Source organism: Volvox carteri (genome assembly GCF_000143455.1).
Source record: "Volvox carteri f. nagariensis unplaced genomic scaffold VOLCAscaffold_4, whole genome shotgun sequence".
In the NCBI taxonomy this organism is placed as follows: domain Eukaryota; kingdom Viridiplantae; phylum Chlorophyta; class Chlorophyceae; order Chlamydomonadales; family Volvocaceae; genus Volvox; species Volvox carteri.
Window position 1 is genome coordinate 19,418 of NW_003307547.1, and position 20,248 is coordinate 39,665.

General features: G+C 58.1%; 3 protein-coding genes across 3 annotated transcripts in view; 1 reads left to right on the forward strand and 2 right to left on the reverse strand.

Annotated features, from left to right (window-relative positions):
- Window positions 1-2,620: 2,620 nt before the first annotated feature.
- On the reverse strand, window positions 2,621-9,591 carry VOLCADRAFT_116089 (uncharacterized protein; the record flags this gene model as incomplete). Its single annotated transcript, XM_002946804.1, has 9 exons — window positions 2,621-2,943; window positions 3,383-3,692; window positions 3,936-4,250; window positions 4,594-4,775; window positions 5,284-5,402; window positions 5,579-5,843; window positions 7,181-7,348; window positions 8,941-9,169; window positions 9,550-9,591. The coding sequence occupies 9 exons, from the start codon at window positions 9,589-9,591 to the stop codon at window positions 2,621-2,623; spliced, it is 1,953 nt and encodes a 650-aa protein (XP_002946850.1).
- Window positions 9,592-11,130: 1,539 nt separating this feature from the next.
- VOLCADRAFT_116092 (uncharacterized protein) lies at window positions 11,131-15,497 on the reverse strand (the record flags this gene model as incomplete). Its single annotated transcript, XM_002946805.1, has 6 exons — window positions 11,131-11,286; window positions 12,913-13,062; window positions 13,527-13,739; window positions 14,356-14,633; window positions 14,941-15,272; window positions 15,367-15,497. 6 exons carry the CDS (start codon window positions 15,495-15,497, stop codon window positions 11,131-11,133), a joined length of 1,260 nt encoding a protein of 419 aa, XP_002946851.1.
- Window positions 15,498-15,784: 287 nt separating this feature from the next.
- The window catches only part of VOLCADRAFT_116093 (uncharacterized protein), a gene marked incomplete at both ends in the record, with an annotated part of 5,769 nt that continues 1,305 nt past the window's right edge, over window positions 15,785-20,248 (forward strand). Inside the window, 7 exons of the mRNA XM_002946631.1 lie at window positions 15,785-15,983; window positions 16,430-16,873; window positions 17,309-17,460; window positions 18,567-18,901; window positions 19,109-19,189; window positions 19,538-19,675; window positions 20,104-20,239. Coding sequence (XP_002946677.1) covers window positions 15,785-15,983; window positions 16,430-16,873; window positions 17,309-17,460; window positions 18,567-18,901; window positions 19,109-19,189; window positions 19,538-19,675; window positions 20,104-20,239 — 1,485 coding nt within the window. The remainder of the gene's footprint in view (window positions 15,984-16,429; window positions 16,874-17,308; window positions 17,461-18,566; window positions 18,902-19,108; window positions 19,190-19,537; window positions 19,676-20,103; window positions 20,240-20,248) is intronic.

Genomic DNA, 20,248 nt, shown 5'->3' on the forward strand with positions numbered 1-20,248 from the left:
GTCTTGTATTGTGCCTCGTGCACGATCACGAGGCCGGAGTTTGTGTGCGAAGGGGTGAAGGTGGCGCCCGTTGTTTCTCCTTTGGGGAGAGGCAAAGCGTGTCTTCCTGCTTTTCCCAACATATTCTTTTGATTTTGGGCGATGCGTGGGTGGCGGTGGTGGCCTTGGTGGTGGTGCTTTTCGCGTCCTCCTGCCGGGCGGCAGGTGCCGTTAGCTGTATGCCAGTCCTTTTGTCGCCACGCCGACCACCTGGTCCCGCATGCCGCGCCGAATAAAGCCAGGGTGATCTTTTGCCTTCTTTTGCATCTTGAGTGAAGAGGTGTCCAAAAGCTTAACATCTATTTTTAGCCCTATTCGTTTGCACCATCGGCGGCACCGGAAACTTGCTAGCGTTTGTGAGACTTTGGCCCTTTCTGAAGTCTATAGAGAAGGAGAGGAAGACGAGGACCTATACTTGACGCTTTTGCAAGCAGCGTATTGTTTTGGCTGCATCTTTGCTGCATCTATCTGCCGCCCTTTTTTATTATTTGTCGCCTTGCACGACGTAAGTAATGTAGTAGTGAGTTTTGACGGATCCCAGGATGTGAGGATTGTGCGTGAACCCTTTGTATTCAATTCGGAACAACTCGGGCGATGAAGATGGGGGACGTGGATTAACTTGGATGATCTTTTCCTTGTGCGGGAAGGTTTAGGTTGCTGGCTATAGCTAGACTAGGATTTCGTTGGCTGTTGAGGCATTATCGTTAGTCATGATGGTAGTCAGATAGTTTGCTGGCAAGCTGCTGCCACACAATGAATGACGGCCGTCATCCCGCGGGATGCTAATATGCAAAACTATTACACAGCAAGCTATGTAGCGCACATTGCAAAGTTATAGCGTGCCCGTGATTCCTAATATTGCACTTTTCAGCGCATGGAACGCCTGAAGAAGTCGAAGACAAAGCGCACACATTCATGAGTCCTGTGCCGCAAGCCAGGCTGCATCGTGTCACATTAAGACACTTGCAGTAAGTTCCATGTTAGGCTTGAGCAGAACCGATGGAATCGTTACGATTGTGAGGACACGAACCCTTGAGAAGCCCGTCCTTTTCTGCAGGACTGTTTCACGTGGCCGTGGTGCGACCATTACCTCAGCTGCTGTGCCAGCAGTGCGTTAACACGAATTAAGATGAATGATACAATAAAGAATTGAAATTATTTTAACTCATGTGAGGATTAGCCCCTGAAGCTCTTGAAGATGAAATCCGTCGGAAACGGTCCGAAAGGTTAGAGAGAAACGACTGTGAAACGTCGTGGCTAGCTAGCCCAAAGCGAGCAAACCTGCGAGCGGTGTAGATGATTTACTTGTAATGCTACCAGATGTAATACCAAGGCATATTCGATTAGACGTCCAGAGATTCGAGGTTACGTGCAATCCGCATTACAGATTGCTATTCATAACGCAATTCCATTCCAGAAAAGCTATGCAAAAACGAGGAAACTCCATTGCAAAGGAGAAAAGATGGCCTCTCTATTTGTGCCTGTCTAGAGCGGAAATCCAAGCGCCCACAGTACCGCGCCCGCCCTGTTTTGGAGGGCGCATGTTTTGGAGCAACGGCCTTTTGCGCTTCCAAATGCCCTACCTCGCAACATCCTCTGGAATCGCTTCAAATGCAGCCATAGCAATGCGCATGCGCATCCGCATTTATGTGAACTTGTGTTTCAACTCTGAACGAACCCGCACCGTGCCTTTCCAGCCCCATCGCTCGTAACTCACCAAGAACCAGGAAGCGCTCGTGCTTTGCTCCCATCCCAGGGAATAATCTTCCAACTCAACAGCTTCCCTTATTGATGGTCAACTAAGGCCAGCTAGGCCAAGTAGTTCTCGCTTCCGCACAGTCGAGGGCCCCCGACTTTCCTAGCAGCCGCTCCGCACTCCGGGCCGCGAGGAGGGCGGAGGGGAGGGAGGGGGCGCATCATGTGTAGCGGCAAAACGGACCCCTTCGCGGTGGTGTGGGCTGAGCCGACCAGCTAGCTGGCTGACCAGCCGCACTAATCAGCTGAAACATGAAGCTATGAAATGGATGAGAGAGGATCGGACGGCTCTTACCAAAGGGACACAAAAGGCGATGCTACTGCTACTGCTACTGCTGCCGCTACTGCTGCTTCTGCTGTTGTTGTTGCTGTCTGAATACACCTAAACATCCACTCCAGGTTCCCCCCCTCAAAGCGCCGCCGCCATAATCACCGGCCGCCGTCTTTCACACCAAAACTACGGCACTGCTGCAGCTGCTGCTGCTGCTGCTGCTGCTGCTGCTGCTCCTGCTCCTGCTGCTGTTGCCTTTAACGCTGCCATTTGACCAAATTTCTTTTTAACGGCCTTTCACCATAAAAAGAGCGAAACCGCGCTACCCGAAATCAAGACACGAGAAAACGCGCACCTTCTCGCTTCAAACAACGACTACAGGAAAAACCGATTTTTCGTCACCGCAACACCTCACCCCCTTTTCTCTCCTTCCTTCCTGCCATCACCGCTGCCTTCACCGCCTCCGCCTCGATTTCCTTGCACCTCAAAAAAACACGTTTTACTCTTTCCTCTTTACCCGGCTCCCTCTTTTCATCATCCCTCGCTCCCTGTGCGTCACGGTCCCATTTGTAGCAGCGGCTGTAGCTCCGGTATCTTGTATGCGGCAGCCACCGCGTGCAGGGAGCCAGTCACCAGGATAACCCCGGGGGAACCCACCCCTGGAGCCAACCCCAAGCTCGCACGCACGCCCCGCAGCTCTTGACGCGCCTTGTCGAACGCCGCCGCCAAACTGGCTTGTACCAGTTCGCGACAACGAAAGGGGCGATACTGTCGGTGCTGGGGTGTGGTTGGGGAGACGTCCGATGAAGATGGGGAGGCAGGGGATGGAGCGGATGCCGCCAGGATGGCCGCCGCCTGCCAATGACCCGCCAACGTGCCTGATCGTGGGCGGGGGAAGGGAGGGGTGGCAGTGGCGGGGTGATGTGTGGACGCGGGCCACACACCGGGACATACGTGCACATGTCGGACGGGCGTGTTGCGGTGGGCCAGTACACGCCCGGGGGGCCCATGCGAGTGAACGCCATGCTCGGTTCTAACCTCCACGGAGGCGAACAGACGGACATACGAATATGAGGACAAAAAAAGGGAAAAGAAAAAGGGGAAGGAAAAGGGGAAGGAAAGGGGAAAGGGGGAAGAAAAGATGGGAGTCAAGGGCCCAGCGACCCCTCCCACCCTCCCACCCTCCCACCCTCCCACCCTCCCACCCACACCGGGGAACCTACCCCCCGTCGTCATCTTCTCTGCCCTTTCAAAGCTGGCAGTACGGCATAACCCACGTGCGTCAATTCCCCCTCCCCCCCTTCATCAGCTCCTCACCGGGTGCTGCGGCCCGGTGATAGCTCCCTGCTATGGGCACCGAGGTGAACACCGCCACACGGGGCTGCACGGCCCGCAGCGCCGTCACCGTCCCTCGGTGGTCCTTGTCATCCGCCATAGCCAGGACCAGAGCCACGGGGTGACCCACGGGTCCAATGTCGGTTCCGGAGCCGGCTGGTTGAGTTTGCAGCGGTGTTGTAGGCCCTGGAAAGGCGGCGCGCAGGCTGGCTGTCAGGGCGGCGGCGCTCTCCGCGGTGTGCGCTCCGTCCAGTACAACATAGGGCCCCTCTGGACCTGGTAGTTTGACCACCTGCCAGTGAGACGCCAATGGTGTGAAGGGTGAGGGGGAAAGAGTGTCGGTTGAGTCGGATGGTCGGGTGTGTTGGTTGTAGTTGTTGCGACATGGAGCTCTACCAAATTACTGCTATACTATAATTATTACTTAAAAATTTAGGAAAACGGAAAGAAGAGGTGCGCCACCTCAGCGGAAGAACTCTCCACGTATGCAGCCAATTCAAGAGCCGTACATCATCCCTTCTCCCGCCGTACGCACCTGGAACCTGCCGGGAAGCTGCGCCTCTCGTAGTCCCTCAACCACTGCCTCATCATCCAACCGCCAACCACCTTCCCGCTGCAGCACCCTAACTGCCGCAACCGCCGTCGCCACGTTGTCGTGCTGATGGGCACCCACCAGGCCAACCGTCGCCTCCAGATATCGGCTACTGCCGCCGCTACTGCGGTTGGTCATGGTTCCAAAGCTAGTGCCGTACAAATCAGGTTCCGACAGTAGCTCCAGTGACAGCCTCTCACGGGCGATCTGCCCGCATCGGTCAAGCTGGATCTCGATGCCGTGCGATCGTACGGAAACCTGCAAATTGGAGAAGCGATGCGTACGGCACTGCGTAAAAATGCTAAGCAGGACTAAGCCTCTCTTCTCCTCCTTGCACGTCAACCTGGTGATGCAAACGGATATTCTCTCCCCGAATGGACAAGAGTGTACGACACGTTTGCACCAGAGGCCGCGACCGCAACCACTGCTGGCCCCTCTCTTTCTCTCTCTCTCTCTCTCTCTCTCTCTCTCTCTCTCTCCCACCATCCCCCGCGCTTTAAGCCCCCCTAGCGGACGTCCCAACTCGCTTCCCACCCCCTACCCGGCTCCCTCCTGCCCCGTCTCACACCCCTCATGCTTGGCTCTCTCCCCCCAATCTCACCAGGCTCTGCGCCCGCACCACGGGACTGCAGGCCTTCGCCTCCGCCTCCGTCAACACCACCTCCTCCGCCTCCGCATACAGCTGACGGCCCAGCACCAGCGGTCGACCGGGGCGCAGTATGCCAGCCTTGGCAGCAGCGATGGAGCGGAGGCTGCCCCCCAGGGCCTCCACATGCTCCATACCTGGATAGCGAGTGCCCGCGTGCCGCGACGACAGACGTGACGAAGGGTGTGCTGTGTGTGTGTGTGTTGCGTGTCTGTGTGTTCTGTGGAGAGAGGAGATTTGTCTGTGTGTTTTGTGGAGAGAGGAGATTTGTCTGTGTGTTTTGTGGAGAGAGGAGATTTGTCTGTGTGTTTTGTGTGCGTGCCTCGGAGAAGGTAAGTGCCGCAGCTTGCTGCGGACCCCCTTACCCCCTTACCCCCTTATCCCGGGGTCGCAACCACCCCCCTGTTCCCTCACCACTACCACCACTACCACCACCGCTACCGCCACTACTGCGGCCTCACACCACACCCTGCCCCACCTGCTCCCTTCCACTTCCCAGTTTGGGTTTGCACCCGTCACCGTCAAAACTGTACGAGGAAAGCGCACAATACAAAAGCCCTTGGGAATCCTGCGACGCCGTTCTTGGGGATAGTGGTGGTGGTGGTGGTGGTGGTGGCGGCGGGAGGGGGGCATGGTTGGCCTCACCTAGTGCCGTGATGACGGCTGCTTGCAAGTTGGCGCCAGGCACCACGTTGGTGGCGTCCGTGGCCCCCCCCAGGCCGGTCTCCAACACCGCCACATCCACCGAACAGTCCGCAAAGTACCTAGAGAGCAGACCGAGAAGAAGAGAGAGAATATGACAGACAGACAGACAGACATATCGAGACAGGGGGAAAATCTGAATCTGCAGTGCGAAACAGCCCACCGGGGGGTTCAGGGTATCAAGCAGGTACAGTAGCCGCTCATGCAGCAATAGCATAAGTAGCACAGGCACACACACCTGAACGCCAGTGCCGTCAGCACCTCAAAGTGGCTCAGCGCGCCGCCCTCTGCCGCCACCGTAGACCGAATCGCGCCCCCGTGCCGGTCGATCAGGAAGGCCAGGTCGTCGGGCGGCAGTGGACGGGGTCGGCGCGATACGGCACCCGGATGTGCCACCGCGATGCGCTCCTCCAGCGCCAGCAGATGAGGGGAGGTGTACACACCGGTACGGTAGCCGGCAGCTGCCAAGATGTGGGCCAGCAGGGTTACGGTGGAGCCCTTGCCTGACGGTTGGGTTAGTTGGGATCGCGGGGGAATAGGGGAGGGGAGGGGGTTGTATGTGCTGTGGGGAGGTGGTCTTCCTGGTAACTGGCTGTTGGGGTAAATACGGTATCGGGACAGAGGGTTTCGCTCCGGGCGGGTTTTCTGAGGACCGCACACCTGTATGTATGTTATGTGTGTTTTAAGGATGTGAGCTGCGGGGAGGACATGTCTGTCTGTGGGGTTTAGGGACCGTGGGGGGGCCCTTAGGGTTTGGGATTTGGGTCCGCTTGACACGGAACGGAAAGAAATCCTATGTGCTATCTCCCCCAGCACCGTGTCGCTAGGGGACGGGATGGGTGCCCGTACTCCAGCCTTCCTGACCAAGAGGTCGGCAATTTTCCTTTCCGACCCGCACCTGCATCTCCCCCTCCTCGCTCCCATCACCAGGCCCCGGTCCCCAACCCCCCATGTCTCCCCACCCCTAGGGCTTGCCGCCGGGGTTGAGAGCCGCGGGGCGGGTCAACACACCGGTGCAGTAGCGCGGCATGCAGCACTGGGGAGGGCCCTGGGTGGCAGTTTTCTTTCGTATCTGCCCCTCTTGTATAACAGTATCCGTTCAGTTTCTGAGGTCCTTAGGGGAGCTCCCCTTCCCCCACCCCGCCCGCCTTCTCTGAGAAGGAGAAGATGTGGGGGAGAAAGAAGGGATTTGGGTCCTGCGGTTTGAGCTTTGCCTTGCCGCGCATGGGATGCCAACAATAGCGTCACAACCGCACGCCTCATAATGCGCTGCGGGTAGGCAGGTAGGCGACATGCAATCGGCATACAGATAGACAGACAGGCAGGTAGGCATGGACCACAGGCCGCGGCCTGCGTGCTGTCCAGGCAGCCCCCTGCCTGTCACGTCAGAAAAAGAGGCCGCAGCCACATTCGCTGCTGGAATCCAACGCTCCGGGAATCTAACTTTTCCATGGCCGGTTTTGGAGAGGAGGGCAGTTGACCGGGCGCCGGCACCAAGGGCAACGACTTACGGTTTTTGAACACGGACTGACGCAGGAGCGAGGTAGGGAAAGAAGGGAGAGAAGAGAGAGCGTGGAATATGTGGCATGCGAAGGACCCCCGGTCCTCGGGACCAATTCCTCTTTGTAAGGAGGCGACAATGACACAGTGCTGGACCGATGCTTATGTGGGCAAGCCACAATTTATTGCCCGTAAAGTTATTCGTGAGAACTCATGTCGTTGCTGTTGAATCGTGCGCTTGCATGCCTTTGCGGGATTCCTGACATTTACGCCCTATGGCATCCATCGGTCCAGTAGTGCTGTAGCACACAGCTTAGGTCCGTGTGCACCACAAACCCACCCTTGCTTCCTGCCACATGTACTGCCTTGAGACCCATGTGGGGATTTCCCAGCGCCGCCAGAAGACGGTGCATGCGACCCAAATCGAAGCGGGACGAGCCTGCTGTGCCGGCCGCCGGCGGTATGCCGCTGCGCTCATAATTGACCAGGCTATCTAACAGGTTTGCTGCTGTGTTTGACGACGATGCAGTAAAAGAAGTCGTGCATAGTGAACGTGCAAGGAAAGGCTGGCGTTTTGATGCGCAGATGATAACGTTCATGGATACAGATGTTGTTAAGAAGATGCTTGCCTCTTTAATGCATGCATACGGCTATTCAAAGGAAACGCATGTATGTTGAAGGACACCCAACAATTTGTAGCCAAGTCATTGATAATCTATGGTCCATACATAGAAGAAAACGATATTCTGACTGCACAAACGAGCATTGCCCTTGAGCAGGTGCATGGCAGGCGTTTTGACCTTGTCGAAAAGTTAACAACGGGGTGGTAACGTCAGAAGCCAGAGCGCCAGAGCTTTGAATGTGCTGGTATCTGACGCAAATGCTGGTTATTAAGCTCAGGTGTATTATTTGGACAAAGAAAACCTGTCTTGCTGTGGAGTACGGGATGCCTGAAGGACAGTGGCGATGAAGCTGTCAACGAAACTGTCTACTCCGCAGACATATATTCAATCGTTGATAGTTAGAAACAACCTGGTCAAACTGGTGACATACATATTGATATCAATCTATCGGTCGTGACCCTCCGTTGCCGCACGAACCACGTTTCGAGTACCTTTCTCTCCAGCAGCTCGGTGGCCATGTCAAAACGGCGTAGCAATGATGGAGACTTGTGTCGAATGGTGAGCTACATCCTGGAGCTAAGACTGTTCCGGCAGGCTTGTGTAGGCGCACACCTTGCCTCCTTTGCTGCTGGGTTCGTTTCTACCACCGAGAGGGTCAAATGATGGTCAAATAACGATTTTCTGCATGGCGCGTCCTTCACGTTTTTCAGCTGGCGCTTGTGGCGCCTTGTAGGCATCGCGCGGGACTGAAGCTTTCAGTTTCGCCTCAGCACGCGTGAACCTGCTCGATTAGTTTTAGATTAGCATTTCTATTTATTTGGCGACAATTTTCTGCCATGCGGCAAAGACGAATGTTCCGTTGGCTTTGCCTTGGCGCAGTTCCTACCGGCGAAACGGTTGGCGATCGACGCATGTACAACGGCTTGTGGATTAGAGAAGCCAGATGTATCAGGATCACATACACTTGTGCCGGCGCCGGGGCTTGGGCGCAGTTCGGCAACGACAGTGTTACCACAGGACAGCACGCTGGAAGTCTGGCTTGCAGTAGCTGCACAGGTACATATATACAGAACGAGAAACCTTTTTATAACTTAGCTTCAGGCGGCAGAAACGGCTTGTGCGTTGCACAACGGATTCCTGCAAGTGTAACCATCGTCACCTACCTGTACGCAGGTTCAAGGCGCACTTGCCGCACTACCCGGTTGGATACAAGTAGCTCAAGCGGTTCAGTTTGATCATTCGGAACACCTTTCTTCATTGTCAAGTGCTTCTACCCCGTTGCCAGTTCAGCAACATGGCAGTATCGACTGCGCTTCCTGGCCTTTAAAGCCCAGCGCTACGCGACCGGATATTTTTGATTATGCAGAACCAGCCTCTCAACCAACAGGCCCGTCGCCGGCTGCAGCTGGTACTCCGGTTCCGGCGCTCGCCATTCCATCTGCAGCAGCAAGAGCAGCCGGGGATATCCCAGCTCAACCTGCCGCCCCAGCTGCTCCGCTCGACTCTTGCTCTAGCGATTCGGACACCGCGGCCGCGTGCGGCTGGTTCAGCAAGTGCCGCGGCTGCTGCCAGTTAACAGCCGGCGAAGTGGAGCTTGAGGGCCAGGTAGTGCCGCTGTGCCGCGGATGCTCTTGCACGCTACACCGCAAGCCTCCGCAGGAGCGCGAGCATGTAGTGCATCGAATCATGCGCGCACATGCGGCGCTCTGTCAGAGGGAAGCTGCGGGCGCCTCCTGACCCAAGGATGCGGCGTTCTCTGGGGGCACTGGGGCAAGCTTTGCAGGGCCGCCCTGCCTTCTCCCCCCCCCCGTCCCCGCCGTCGCCGCGCGCGACCACATCATCTATTTGGATCAGCGACGTTGGGACCCAAGGGAATCCCCGGAAATCTTCTTGTTGCCGTTGATTCTTGTACTGCAGCCTCCGGTTGCACTGTTTGTCCTCATGCATTAGCGTGCGTGGGACTCCATGGGGCACAGCTGTTTGTAGGACGTCGCATGGGCGAATGTGTATTATTTTTCACGGACCTCAATTATTGACATCACCATCATAGACGCCTGGTGTTTCCTGGGAGTTTGGGTGTACGGACCTTTTCCTCGTGTTTTGACCGTGGGACGCGAGGCAGATGCATTGAGAAGTGTTGCCCTTTTTAGCACTATGTATTATGCATGCGTTGGGGAGGCGCTATATAGCTACCGCTTACCTTGCATGTTCGACCTTCGTCGGGGCTACTGCTCTTGCTACTGCTGCTGTCAGCTTTGAAAGTTGATGCGCTCATTGAAGCCCGCAGCAGTGGAGCGACACAGCAGCAGTAGTCAGCAACAGTAGAGCTCCAGGGTGCACTGGAGATATACGCGGGGGTTTTCCATGTGCGGCGCAGCGGGCCATGCTGGGCAGCCAGTCATGTCTGTGTTTGCGCTTTTCCACTTGCCATGACCTGTACCAAATTACTGGTGAGAAGTAAGTGAGGATGGTGGCCTCGTTTTTGTTGGAGCGGATGTGGCATAGGTCTTCTGTGGGCAAGAAAGGTGGTCGAGGGGGGTTGGCTGTCCCCTTTGCATAGAGGAGGGTGCCTGCCTTCTGGCTCTCCCAACACGCAAACACGCAAGCGATTGCGAACACATGCATGTGCTTCCGCGCGCGTATAGTAATACAGCTCCCGCTCTTACCTGCGTGCGATAAGGCATGGAAACCGAACCTTGCTAAGGGCTCGTAATGGCTGTGTTTCTGACTGACGACTAGCTAGGTTGGGGTGCCCGTTTGGGCTGTGGCCTGGTTAGGCCTCTCGAAAATGTATGGCGACGATATGCATGCACGTGTGTCCAAGTGGTATTATAACGAGTATAGTGGTATAGGTACTTCCAGATGTTTTGATGTTATGCTTTTGTCGTCCCGTGGTAGACTAGGTTTATAGGCCACTAGCCCATGATCCGGTCGGGCAGCTGCAATTTGAGGATAACGTGAGCTGTAGCCGTTTTGCCTTCGTGATCCTGGAGTTGTTGGGCTGCCAGCCCGGCACGCAGCCGGGTGAACACCCACACCCACACACACAAGGATAAGCGCACGCACACACAAACACGTGCATGGGTTTGCCATTGCTAACATAGCCTTTCGTTACGTGCTTTTGGGGGATTAGCAGTTTTCATGGCAACATGGGAAGGACGACGTTACAGGTACACCCGCTTCGTCAAATAGGTCATCATACGGCATCAGCATCAGCGTCATAATGTCCCCCCGTTCCCACATTCACTGGCATCAACCCCACCTCAAAAAGCATGTTCGGATTACACGCACAATACCCGCGCATCAACGTGGCGCGCCTCTCGGCCGTGCGGCGCCGGTTGCCTGCGCTTCTGCGATGGCAATAATTCATTATTTCAAAGCTGGGGTGGTATTGACCGCGTATGTACGCAGTAGAGTCTCGTCAGTAACAATAATGGCCCTACGCCTAAATGCGTTAATGGGTGGAAGGACGGAAGATGATGGTACAGATGCGTGGGTTCAGGTGTTCCGCCCGTCAATTGGTGAGCAACGTTTTTCGGCTTGCTTGGCAAGCGTTTTTTCCTGGCGCAGCATGCATTTGAGTGGATGTATCCTCTGCCCAGCCTCGATCTCAAAAGCTGCTCCAGGCTCGTGATGTGCGGTGGTTTGCGGATGTCGGCTCTTATGGCTAGCTGAGCTTGAGGCCCAACGTGCTTGTATTCATCCGCAGCTCCCGTGCATTGCCCTGTGTAAGGGCGTGCAATTGGCGGGCTTGGCGTGAAGTAGCCAGGCAGCTGGCGTAGCCGGTCGCGTGGTAATGGGCCAATGCGTTCCGGACCTCCGCCTGTAGGCAAGCAATAAGACGTGGCGAGGGGGGTAGGGACTTAAGAGGGGAATGAAAAAGAGGGTAGCACATTTGTCAAGGATGTCTTGTTGAATACCAGCGCCTTGTAGACGAGGGGTTGGTAATAATGATGGATATGATGTTCTTTCTGTGTGTATGCTATGATAATTCCATTTGGAAGCGGATGATACGTACACAGGCAGCTTTCACACACGTTTGGCGCGAGGAGCAACGTGTGGCTGCTGCTTGCGTGGCATTTACGTGAGTGGATTGGCACTGCACTAAGGGCCAACCTCAGTTACTACGGAGGAGCGGTGGAAAGGCGGGAGGACGAAGAAGGCTTTCCTTTCCGTCTCACGGTGCATGGCCGAAACACGGATCGCCTTGCGGGTACATTGTGTCGCTCCTGAGGAGCCATATGGCACCCTACATCCCATTCCCCAGTTGCGCTTCCCTTTTGGGGTCGACTTGATTTGGGCGGAAGGAAGCTCGTGGAGACCAACAATCTGGTTATGGTGGAAAGGCTTTGGGCAGGGCACTTTCACAGGGCACTGCATAAATTTCCCGCTTCGTAACTGAAGCTAGTGCTTGTCGTGCTAGGCATAATACTTCTCTCCCGCTGCGTTTCGCATGGAGAGCCGCCTGGTGTGCATGACGAGAGCGAGAGTGTGCACTTGGACGGTGCTGTATGTGCCCAACTGGCATGAGAGATGAAAGGAAAGGGGGCATCCTGGATTAATGGCGTCGATCATCTGGAGGATTAATCGCCCAGTCGCGCGCGCGTACGTGCAAAATGCGTGCGTGCAGGCGTGCGTTTGTATTCGATTTCGCCGTTTTGCTGGTTTGCAGCAGCCGATATTTGCTCGCACGTAATCAACCATAACGCACTTTAGTAGCAAAACAACTGTTGATGTGTATGCATACGAAGCATGCAAAGAAGAAAAAAATGTGTGCCTGAGCACCGCGAACCGGTTTAGTGTGTTTCATTGACAACAGTTAAATGTTGTTTTTTTGGACATGATCACTTGGCGTGCAGCTCCTGAGCTGCATGACATAAAGGACATGATGTGCTTGCTCCGTTTGTTTACAACCGTTAATTCAACAAGGTCTCCATACCGTACCAACATGTACAGCCATATCTGACGCCTGTAACAAGAGCTGCTCTTCCACTGCAGGAATCATCTACAAGCAGGTTTATCATACTGGCAAGCATTCACAAGCAGAAATTTAAACTGGCCAATTATTTACCAGCCGATCCAATAATTGCTCAACCGGTTTTATTCCTTGTTCACATTTCAAGCTGCACAATCAGTTTTCTGAGCTGCGGAATCCCAGCGGGATCTTAACCACTCAGCCCACAATACAGGAAACATGAAATGCATCCCAGCTCAGCTGCTTATTACTGTGAGATGGCTTTGCCCCATGGCTCCTGACTCCATCCTGGAGGACTCACACTGGCCCTGCGCGAGGAGGGGACGCCCTTCTGGATCCTACAGCCAGAAACGCCCCGGGGCTGGGTGGCATCCGCACACCAACGCCGCAACACACATGCCCACAGCTCGGAATCCCCCCGCCAGCTTCCCAACGTCTCAATCTCAATCCCGCTGCCCCCCAGCAGCCGCCTACCTCGCTAAAGCCCGGCACGCGTAGTTCCGTGTGCGGCATCCGTAGGGCCGGCGGTGCCGGCGGCGCTGGCAGCGACAACGAGGTGGTAGTTGCCGCCACCACAGTTGCGGTCCCCAGCTGCGGGGTATCCATCAGCCGCAAGCCCGAGGCCTGGATGGACGGGGGGGTAGTTGGGAAAGAGATAAACCGCTGGCTTGAGAAGGGAGGGGAAGGGGACGCATCGATGTGCACCACGCGGATGCAGTACGTGGACTGAGAACCCGAAGGATCTTCGATGACGACGAGCTTCGAACAGAACAAAAAACAAACCTGTCCGCCAGGAGACCGCGTACATACATGCATACATACATACATGCATGCAAAGAGGCTCTCCATTCACAGGGAGCTTCCCTGTGCTTCCGCCCTGTTGGGCCTCTAACCCTCCAGGGAGGTTGCCACAGGCACTGCAGTTGACACACGTGTAACCCCGCCTGATGCGCGGGGGGCCGCGGTGGTGTGGGCTGCGCATCGGGCACATTGTCGCATGCGGCGGGTGAGCTACGCGAGTGGTGGCGGTGGACGGCAGCAAGCGGACATCACCATCCGGGCCCCCCGTACCCCGCACAACCCCGCACCAGGACCAGGTCATCCGAGTGGATAGGCCGCCGCCGCGCCCTCCGCGGATCCTCGCGCGGCGAGTACCAACCGTAGTCCGTACCGCCGTACAGGCAGTTGTAGTCGTCCAGCGCAAACAGCACGGGGGACTGCGGCTTTCCGTCCCGCACCACAGAAGAGGCGGCCATCAGCTGCCGTACCAGCTCCAGAACCGTGTCCGCGGCCAACTGCGCCTGTGTTTTTTCGTACGATATGCAAGCAACGACCGGCCGAGCAAGCAACCGCAGGAGCAGGAGGAGCGTGATGCTACACATCATACATACGTCCTTAGAACCCTATCTACACATACAAGGCGACGCCACCGCCCTTCTCGCGGCACCCCTACTATCACTGTGTCGCTTCCAGGTAGCCGTTTCAGCGCGTGAAGCCACGACGGAAGCCTTGGCCGAGTGCCGCCAGCAGCATACCCCCCCCTCGACCCAATCTGCCCGTACCGCACCGCACCGCTCACACAGCAAACACCCGACAGCATCATCATCCGCAAAAGCAGCAGCAGCAGCAGCAGCAGTGGCAAGAGCAGCGGAGGAAACGTCAAGCAGCATTCCCCCTGCCTTGCGCCTTCCGGGCGAACGAACGCACGCCCATCCCCGAGGACGTCCGGCCAGCAAACGCGTTGATCACCACCGCTACTGGGCAGCAAGCAACAGAAGACCCACCAGCTCCATGCGTGCCATTAGTTTTTACATTCGATAAAACTAGCCGGTCCTTAAGCTTTTGCTTGGGTCCTACACCGCTCCTCCTAACTCGCCTTTCCGCTTTCCCTTTTCCCTACTCTTGCATTCCACTTACGTTGTCATCCCCGCGTAGGGCCCCAGTTGCTAAGTCATACAGTGTACGACCCCGAAAGCTCTCCCGCAGTGCTGCCGCGGCCTCCGCCTCGGCTGATAATGCCCCGTCTGACGCGGCTGCCCCTGCTGCTGGCTGCCGCTGGTGCTGCTGCTGCTGCGGTTGCTGCTCCTCGAGAAGGCTCAGCACCGGCATCTGTTTGAGCTTGGGTCCGTGCGCATCCATCAGCCCCTTGAGCAGCTGTTGTGCCGAAGTGAGGGTGTCCCAGCGGTTGCTGCTGCCTCGGCGGGCGAAATAACCACCCTGGACTAGTGCAGAGCAGCTTGGGATATATAGGACAATCCTAAAACCGGGCAGGCAGGCAGGCAGGCAGGCAACACGGCGAGGTGGCGGGTTAGCGACCTGCAGGAAATGGCGCATGCGAAGATGCGACAATTGGAAAGGAAAGGAGAGAACGAAAGTGTGGGCTGGAGCTGTGATTGGGATTGTGTCGTGCATGTGCAGCGCCGTGGCGTACGGCATAGCTAGCGGGAAGGGATGCAGGACGAGGTGGGGCTACTGGACGGGGGGCGTACCAGCCGTGCTGACGTGCCCATTCCACGAGCCCGACCAGCGCAATGGATTTCCCGGAGCCGGCTGGGCCGCTGAGCAGCAGCCGCTGGTGGTGCCGGTCGTGAGCGCCGAGGGCGTTAAAGAGATTATGCATAACAGGCCGATACATGATTGAATGAGTGCCTGTCAAAGACACCTCCTGTTGGAGCGCCTTGCATCCCCCGTGGCGCTCGTGGCCGGGCTCGCGCGGGGCGTAGAAGGCGCCTGCGTACACCTGGCCAGCCTCCGGCAACACCGCCGGATCCAGGGAATAATAGGCGCCGACAGAAGCAGCGCTAAGCTCCTTGCTGCGGATACGTTTTGCTTGCCTGCAGTGTGAGGCGAGCGCCGGTTGCGTTCAGGAGGGCCCGAGCATTCCATCGTGGGTGATGGGTACCGCCGAAACAAGTTTGCGGGCCGCACCCGCTTGTGCTCGGTTGATGTGAAGCACTTTCATCTATAGCTGCAGTCGCGAAAGATGCCCATGCCGATCTGGCAATCAACCCATTAAGCCAAGCAGATTGCTTCGTTGCAAGGCGGCCTATTAAAGACATTTTCTGACGAAAAACATACAAAAAGGTAACGTATGCATAGGTGATGTCTTGCGATTAGAATATCCAGACTGGTTGTACGGACAAGTTTGGGCGCGGACGACATCGTGAACAGCGAGGAGCAAGCGATCTGCGGCAGGCAACCAAAGTTGCCTTCCACACATTATGCAAGCGTTATCAAGGGTTTAAACTAGCGGTTCAACTTAGCAGGACCAAACAGGGATTTCAAGCCAGCCTAAATATTTTTCTTGCCTTGGTGCACCTTGGCTATGACGCATCTTGCTAGATAGATGCACATGGACACGTCTGCAGATGAAGCCATCGCTCGTGCGCTCGGTGCCGAATATTATGGAGCAGGAGACCCAGACTATGCAGCCGACGCCGCCTATATAGACGATTCAGAAGACTCAGATTATGGCGGTGGGCCTCGCAAAAGGAAACGAAAAGTTGGGGGCGGCGGTCGTGGCCGTGGGCGAGGCAGGCCGCCAGGTGGGAACCCTTTCGAAACGGCCTCATCGCCTCCCAAGCGTGCGCTGCCTCAACCGACCGTCCTGCATCATGCCAAGCAAAGCCTAGCCATGCCGCACCCACCGCATCGCTCCCCACGCTCCTGCAATTACGCCCAGGCCCCCTATCTCTCCGGCCAAATCGGGCGGCTCCAGAGCCCACTCAGACACTCCAACCTACGCAGAGCGTCGGGTCCCGTTAACCCGGCGGCCTCCGCTTACTCAAAGAGGACCCACCTATTTGCCACGAATGATTTTCAACCTTCCCGCAATTCAGCCATACCAATTCAGCCACACAGCTGCGCGGCGGCCACGCCCCCGCATTACTTGCCCGCTGTCTAACTCTCCAACCCGGCCTCACGGGGGCCTCTCGAGTACCTCCTCCCCCACTGCACGCCGCCCCCCTCCCCCGTACCGCCCAACTGTCAGGCTCAGGCGCAGCAGCTCGTCACGACACCCCCGTCCCCGCAGCCGCAGCCGCCGCTGGCAGCGCCGGCGACCCATCCGATGGCGACGGCGACTCCGACGACGAGGGCGACGACCGCACTAAGAGCGGCCGGCGGCGGCGCAAGGACGTGGGTAAGCAGCGCCAGGCGGGCCGCGCCTGGAGCTCGGAGGAAGAGGCCATGTTCCTGCGCGCCATGGAGCTGCACGGCCGCGATTGGAAGCGCGGGAGCGAGCTTGTGGGCACTCGCGACCACCGCGCCATCGCCTCCCACGCCCAAAAGTACTTCATCAAGCTTTGCCTGGCCGGGAAGCCGCTTCCCATGGCGGTGGCGCGCACGGGCCTGGGCTACACGCTCAGTGGCGCCATGCTGGATCCGTACTCCGCGGCGGCTAGGTCATACGGCTTCAAACCGGAGCTACTGACCCGTGGGTCACTGGGTCGCTGGGTTTTGTGAAATGGGGTGTGAAGCGGGGTGTCGACGCCCCCAGGGAGTGGGGGCCGTGTGGGACTGCTGTACTTCGGATGTGGGGTAAATAATATGGGGCTTATGAGGTACTCAAAATGCGGCCAACGGCAAGGTAGAGGGTAAGGTTTAGGGTGCTGCCGTGGGGTTTTGTGTGGTGGTGGTCCAGGGGACGATGGGGAGATACTATGAGACGACTGAACATGCAGCCGAGGGAGTGCTTTTCTGCAGTCTGCAATTATATATTTATTATATGTTTTCTGCCCTGTAACAGCCTCAGCACTCTTCTTTCCTTTCCCTCCCTCCTCGACGTGTGTGCAACCCAAACAACTTTTCACACCCCGAACCAATGTCAACTCCCCGCACGCCCACACACGCCCACACACGCCCGCTTCAGGTCTTAGCCCCGAGGAGCTTCAACAGGCACTATCCGGACTGGATCTGGATCGATTGCCGGTCATGTACGGCGGCCGGCTGCCGGACGATCAGGCGCCGCCGCCGCCGCCGCCCCGCAGCACCTCTGCAGGGGGAGGTCTGATGGGCGATGAGGTGAGGGACACGCTTTGCCATTCCAGTGCCCCGGTACCGGTGCGGTGCGGTGGGGTGCGGCTCTCGGGTTCTCAAGACAGCAGCTGCCTTCCCGGCGTCGCCATCCTCGTTGCTGCCGGCGGCGGCCCCAGCCCAGGGCAGCCCCGCCGCGTGCCTTTTGTTGTGCGCCTTCGCACTGCGGCGAGTTGCGACCTGGTTGTGCGCTGGTGGTCTTTGTCCCCCCTTGCGGCCCGTGTCCTTCCCCATCTTCCCCAACGGCATACATACACGGGCCATGTAGTCCCCTTTCCCCCCTCCCGACTTCGCTTTGCTCCCCTCCCTCTCCGCCTGTCACCCCTTTTTGGCGCCCCGGCATATCGCTCGGCGGCTGATTGTGCAACGGCTTTCAACATTCATAATTTGGACCACACTTGGAACCACAGCGGGGTAAGAAGCTTGTCAAGGGAGGGCCCGGGAGGAAGCGGCGGAAGGGCCTCACAGCAGGCGGAGGGATTAGCTCTGACGGCGACGACGACGACGGGGGGATGGCAGTTCTGGCGGCGTCGCAGGATCCTAACCAGGCAGCGGCGGCCGCCGCCATGGCTGCGGCAGTCGCGGCGGCCGCCGCGGCCGCAGGCGGCGGTGTTCAGGGCATCACACCCGCCCAACTCGTGGCGGCCGCGGCGGCAGCGGCAGCGCAGGCGCAGCTGACAGCAGCAGGCAGTCTGGGGTTGCCGACGGCAGCGCCCGCCGCCGCCCCCATCGCTAACCCCTCCGCAGCGCCCGCATTCGGGTCTTTCACGGCACTGCTGTCCGGCGCCGCTGACGGCGGCGCCGTTGCCGCGGCGCCGCCCGCGGCGTCTCTGCTCCACCGCCCGCGGCGCCCTTGGGAACCGGCGGCCTAGTGGCAGCGCTAGCAGAACGCCACGTCAACGGCGCCGCTGGGCTCACTTTCGGCGGCGTTGGCGGCAGCGCCTGTGGCGGCAGCGGCCGCGGCAGCGGCAGTGTCCCCACTCATGGTCCTGCCGCCGCCACCGCCGCCGCCGGCGACCGTCCCCGCGGTAGCCGTCCGTACGGAGTACGCCCGCAACCGCCCCCGACGCGAGCTCGCAGGCCAACGCGCCCAGATGGGCCTTACGAGTGAGAGCCTCCAATTAGTGAAGCCCCAGGAGTTCATGGGGCTGCCCGGCAGCGGCGCCCCGCGCTCGCAGCCGTACACCGTCGATATGTCGACGTGGGCGTTAATGGCGATGGATTTCCACGCGCACCTGAGCTCCTACGAGGTGATCGGTCTGCTTGGCGGCACGTGGAACCCCGAAACGCGGCAGCTGGTGGTTATTGAGGCGTACGCGTGCCGCCGGGCGGAGGGCAGCGATGCGGCCACGTCGGTGGAGCTGGATCCTGAGTCGCAGGTGGAGGTGCAGTCCATGATGGAGGCTAAGGGACAGCAGTGCGTGGGCTGGTGAGTGAGGCTTGAGGGTCGGGTAGGATTGGGGCGAGGGGTGGGGTGAGAGTGACGGAGTAAGGCGGAGGTTGGGCCGGTCTAGCTCAGATGGGGTTCTTCTCGCTAGGCTAGGCTAGGCGGCGGCGGGCCCCCCCCACACACACAATACTCCCGAACCCCTCCTACCCCTTTCGGCGCCCGGACCCCCCCCCCGCACCCCCCCAGGTACCACTCGCACCCCGTATTCGAGCCCAGCCCCAGCCAGAAGGACATGGACAACCAGCGGAACTACCAGGCGCTGTTCAGGTGCGGGAGGGGTTGGGTGGGAGAGCGAGTGAGGGAGTCAAGTGAGGGAGAGGCAGTAGAGGAGGGAAGGGAAGGGGAGGGGAGGAGAGGGGGGAGAGGGGATGTGCTTTTCTAGGTGGAAAGGGGCGGAAGGCTTGGGATGATGGCGCCACAGGGGGGGAAGAGCTGGGGGTAGTTTGGGGCATATTGTTTGCGTGTTGTGCGGCAAAGGGGGGAAAAGGGAGGCGGCGGCAGGAGGGGCGGGGAGGGGAGGGGCGGCAGCAACTGCTACTACTACTACTGCTGCTATTGTTGCGGCTATTGCTGCTACTTCTATGTTATTATTAATGGTGGTCTGTTCGGCCCCAGGTGCGAGACCACCAAGCTGGAGCCCTTCATCGGGATTATCGTGGGGCCTTATGACCTGGCCCTCCCACAGCCCATTTCCATCATCACCACCTTCGTCGTACAATCGTTCAAGGGCTCATTGGTGCCGTACTCTGTACGGTGAGTGGCCGCCTCACTCTGAGACCTTACCCTGGCTGCACCTTAGACGTGTAAGGGGATGTGCGTCTGTTCTTATCTGTCCGTCTGCCTGTCTGTCCGTCTGCACGTGTTTCTGTTCCGCTGCCAGGTCACTCAGGAGGGGCTGCTTGCAGCTCAATTCAGCTCAAAACACCCCCCACTGCACAATATACAATACCCACCTTCGCAGGAAGCAGCTTGAGCCCCTTCCCATCTTATGTCGTACGTTCTCTCTCCCCCTGTTCCTCCCCCTGTCCCCCCCCCACTTTCCTCCCCCTCTTCCTCCTTCAAAACCGCCTACTGGTCAGTTCTACTTCTGGTACACTCTTGCCCTGGCAGCAGCTTCACTCGCTCGTGGTTCGTCTTTCCCCCCCGTCCCTCTCCCCTCCCCTCCCCTTCCCCCCCCCCAGCTGCCAGCTCCACGGCTATGAGGTGGTGCCCGACAGCCCCATGATGTCCAAGCTGCTGGCCATGTTGGACACCTTCAGGGACGACCCGGGGCGGGTGGACCTGGGGCAGCTGTGGAGGGGCTACAGCTACATCATGGTGGGGGGT